Raw genomic sequence first — 5,000 nt, forward strand, 5'->3', positions numbered from 1 at the left:
ATATAAACAGAATTAGTGAGTTAAATACAGAATTAGTGAGATAAACTTTGAATTGTTGAAATATAAACAGAATTAGTGAGTTAAAAACAGAATTAGTGAGATATAAACTTTGAATTATTAAAATATAAAAAGAATTAGTGAGATAAAAACAGAATTAGTGAGATATAAACAAAGAATTAATCAGATATAAACTTAGAATTAATGAGATAAACTTAGAATTATTGAAATATAAATTTAGAATTATTGAAATAAAAATTTAGAATTAGTGAGAAACTTAGAATTATTGAAATATAAACAGAATTAGTGAGATAAAAACGTAGAATTAGTGACATAAACTTAGAATTAGTGACATATAAACAAAAAATTAGTGACAAACTTAGAATTAGTGAGATATCAACTTTGAATTATTGAGATATAAACGTAGAATTAGTGAGATAAACTTATAATTATTGAAATATAAACAGAATTAGTGAGATATAAACTTAGAATTATTGAAATATAAACTTAGAATGAGATGAGCTTAGAATTATTGAAATATAAACGTAGAATTATTGAGATATAAACAGAATTAGTGAGAAATAAAACTTAAAATTATTGAAATATAAACTTAGAATTAGAATTAGTGAGGTAAAAACAGAATTAATGAGATAAACTTATAATTATTGAAATATAAACTTAGAATCAGTGAGGTAAAAACCTAGAATTAGTGAGATAAAAACATTGAATTGGTGAGATATAAATTTAAAATTATTGAAATATAAATTTAGAATTATTGAAATACAAACTTTGAATTATTGAGATAAAAACTTAGAATTATTGAAATATAAATCAAATTAGTGAGATATAAACTTAGAATTATTGAAATAAAAACTTAGAATTAATGATAAACTTAGAATTGTTGAGATAAAAACGTAGATTTATTGAAATATAAACAGAATTATTGAGATAAAAACTTAGAATTGTTTAAATACAAACTTAGAATTTTAAATCAGATGCAGATGTGTATGTCCAGACTGCAGGGGACTATGGGTGCTAGCACATCCTGAGCTGTAGGTGTTTAGGATCATAAACTTACTTGGATGCATTTCTAAAGAGCAAAAAGACTCATTATTTTATAGAATTATAAAAAGAAATAAACATTAACCAGTGTTTTTATTATAATGATTGTCTGGAGCTTTCCGCTTGGTGTTGTTGGGCATTTTGAGGGTGGAAAGTGTTCGAATCCTAATTAAATTACTGTGTAAAGTAGTATTTAAACTAATGAGTTAGCACAAACCAGCAGCAACATCTGGAGTCTCTTGTGTGAAACAGCAGGAAATAAAACACACAACAACCACAAAAGCAGGAATATTCCCGTACCTGCAGACATATAAACACTGTATTCAGATCATACAGCAGAGCTGAACCTGAACGCACTCACTGTTTGCTTATTGATGACATCCAGTGATTATATTCTGCTGAAAGACAGCGATCTTTATAATAATGTGCAGATCAGATCACAATCAGAGTCAGTCTGTCGTTGAGTTCTGTGTTCACATGATGTTTGTTGATTCTGTCAGTGGGAGGAGATGAGCGGTTTAGATGAGGAGGGCAACAGCGTCCGCACCTTTCAGATCTGCCCCATGGACACGTCTGTGAGTCACTGGCTGCGCACACGCTTCATCCCGCTGCGTGGAGCCACTCAGGTGTACGTGGAGATCCGCTTCACTGTGATGGAGTGTTCAGCCATGCCTTCCAGCTTCCGCAGCTGCAAAGAGACCTTCAACCTGCTCTACTACCAGAGCGACGAGGACACGGCCAGCAGCACACACCCCGCCTGGATGGAGAACCCCTACAGCAAGGTGCACACACACACACACACACACACACACTCAGTCTCTCTCACACACACACACACAAACACACACCGTCTCTCTCTCTCTCTCACACACACACACACACTCAGACTCACACACACAGAGACACACACAGAAACACACACCGTCTCTCTCTCTCTCTCTCACACACACACACAAACACACACCGTCTCTCTCTCTCACACACACACACACACACACACGCACTCAGACTCACACACACAGAGACACACACATGTTTTTCCTGTAGAAGCATCAGGATATCATTCATAGTTGAAAGGGAGAGAGAGGCTATTATGTGAGTATAGGAGAGCATAAGTCCAAGTGGACGTCCATGTCATGCGGAGTCCCACAAGGCTCAATTCTTGCACCGCTCTTGTTTAGCCTGTATATGCTCCCATGAAGTCAAATAATGAGAAAGAACCAAATTGCCTCTCACTCTCTTATTCACACACACACACACACACACACACTCTCTCACATTCTCTCTCTCTCTCTCTCTCTCTGCAGGTGGACACGGTCGCGGCTGACTTCCTGTTGCGTCGCGGCGGAGAGAAGAAGTCTAATGTGAAGACGGTTCGTGTGGGTCCTCTGTCTAAGAAGGGCTTCTATCTGGCGTTCCAGGCTCAGGGTGCGTGTATGGCCCTGCTGTCCGTCCGTGTCTTCTTCAAGAAGTGTCCCTCCGTCACCCGCTCCTTCTCCTCCTTCCCCGAGACGCTCCCTCACTCGCTGGTGCAGCAGGCCGAGGGCGTGTGCGTGCCTAACTCCGCCCCCACAGGCCAAGCCCCGCCCACCATGTTCTGTGGGGAAGACGGTCAGTGGGTGGGCCCTCCGTCCTCCAGCTGTGTGTGTGAAGCAGGGTTCGAGCCGCTGGACTCTGACCGCTGCAGGGGTGAGTTAGATGTGTTGTAGTTCTTCTGTCCTCTGATTGGTTGTTCTGTTCGCTCAGAGGAATGAAGGATGAAGGATCAGGTTCAGGTGTTAATTATGAAGGAGTGTGTTAATGAGCCGTGTGTCCTGATGAGGATCTGAAGCAGCTGTGTTTATACTGCTCTCGCTGTGTGTATGAGGTTTTAATAGAGCTTGATCAAATGCTCTTTTAACGAGCAGGAATGGGTCTGTGGGTGTGGCTGAGGATTGTGGGTAATGCGATCCTTTCTTCTTCTTCTCTCCAGAGGAGCATGTTCTTCTGCTGTGGTTTTATTTGAGTGTAATGTGATCTAGAATCGCGTATTTCAGCGCTGTCGTTAACTCTTTATTACAGCTGAGAGGTAAAGTCGTTTAGGTTTGGTTAATTAACAGAGTTTCTGTTGAGGAATGTGTAACGATTGGACAAACATGGAGTGAAACACACTAATGTGAAACACACTCGCACAGCACTGCTCGTTTATCACACATTTATGTGTTATTCTGCTCTAGATCAGCTTTTGTCACATTTAACTCACTTCTGCAGACCTCAAACTTTAACTACACACACACACACACAAAGAGACCGCAGCAGGTGGCTGAATTTGTTTGTACTAATTACGCTTTGTATTGGTCCTCTCTTTGTGTGTGTGTGTGTGTGTGTGTGACGCCCCGTCTGACTCTATTATTTAAGTACAACAGGCAGGTCATTGAGGGCCTGAGACCAGATTGAGTGTGTTTAACCAACACCCCCCCCCACACACATACACACACACACTCTCTCTCTCTTTCACACACACACACACACACACACACACTCTCTCTCTCTCTTTCACACACACACACACACACACACTCTCTCTCTCTTTCTCACACACACACACACACACACACACACTCTCTCTCTCTCTTTCACACACACACACACACACACACACTCTCTCTCTCTTTCACACACACACACACACACACACACTCTCTCTCTCTTTCACACACACACACACACACACACACACTCTCTCTCTCTTTCACACACACACACTCTCTCTCTCTCTTTCACACACACACACACACTCTCTCTCTCTTTCACACACACACACACACACACACATCTGTTTAGTGTGTAAGGTGGGATCAGAGTTACAACTTAGAATTTTTTTTTGTTTTCATTTTAGTTCAGTTTTAATTTTTTGTGCTCTTTTTTATTCTATTTGTCTGTATTTTATTTCAGTATGAGTAATTTTATTATTTCAGGTTAAACTTTATTTCAGTTAGTTGTAGGGGTGTAATCACGGTTCAGTAAGGGAAAGAAATGCAAACATTAAACTGCAGGTTGTTTATTAATATAAACTTTTTTTTAACAATTTGTTTAGACTTTTAAAAAAACAAATACTTTTTAATAAAATATATATAAAATAAAATAAAGAATAAGAAATAAAATACTGCTGCAAAGTTCTCCACTAAATAAAATACTCTCTGTGTCAAACCAATATCATATAATAAAATATAATGATTACATGTGATTACAATGATTACAGTGCAGCATTACCAATCCCAGCGTGTAGGCCTGCTCATATTTAAACACATATATATATCACTTTTCCAAAGTGTAAAGTGCAGCATGAACAGTTTCAGTTTTTATACCTGCACAGATTTCGTTATAGCGTTGAACCGATCAGCAGCAGTGTGTCAGCGGCATTAGAATCAGCTGCAGCGCGGGATTTACGCTGAACACGGAGACTTCCGACACTTAATATGTTCGTTTGGAAACACGAAAATGTACCTATGTTCTGCGCACAAAATATTGCATTCGGTCATTCGTTACACACGTGCACCGAACCGAAAGCCCTGTACCGAAACGGTTCGTTACGAATACATGTACCGTTACACCCCTAGTTAGTTGCCAAGGCAACATTTCTCATTTTTGCTGAAGTTTTGTAGATTGAAGTTTTAAAATGTTAAAAATGTTAAATGTTCACAAAGTTATTGTTTTCGATGTTTTTTGACCCTTGTATTTTTAGAAATAAGGTTAACGTTTCACGTCTTTATTAACGTATCGTGTTCTTGCGGTGTTGTGTATTTGTTGTAAAGCATTTTGAGAAAGCAATTTTTATAGGTGCTATATAAAATAATTATTGATTAATTGAAGATTTAAACTCATTATGATGTGATCATGTGATGTGTTACAGTGATTTTAGCATCATTGAGATACTGTGACAGTTTTTATTCGTGTTTGAA

General features: G+C 38.5%; 1 protein-coding gene across 1 annotated transcript in view; it reads left to right on the forward strand.

Moving 5' to 3' along the window:
• Nucleotides 1-5,000, forward strand: part of LOC113065401 (ephrin type-B receptor 4-like) — a 21,605-nt gene that overhangs the window by 7,038 nt on the left and 9,567 nt on the right. The window contains exons 3-4 of the mRNA XM_026236617.1: nt 1,560-1,841; nt 2,367-2,748. Coding sequence (XP_026092402.1) covers nt 1,560-1,841; nt 2,367-2,748 — 664 coding nt within the window. The remainder of the gene's footprint in view (nt 1-1,559; nt 1,842-2,366; nt 2,749-5,000) is intronic.

Source organism: Carassius auratus, chromosome 48 (assembly GCF_003368295.1).
Source record: "Carassius auratus strain Wakin chromosome 48, ASM336829v1, whole genome shotgun sequence".
NCBI lineage: Eukaryota > Metazoa > Chordata > Actinopteri > Cypriniformes > Cyprinidae > Carassius > Carassius auratus.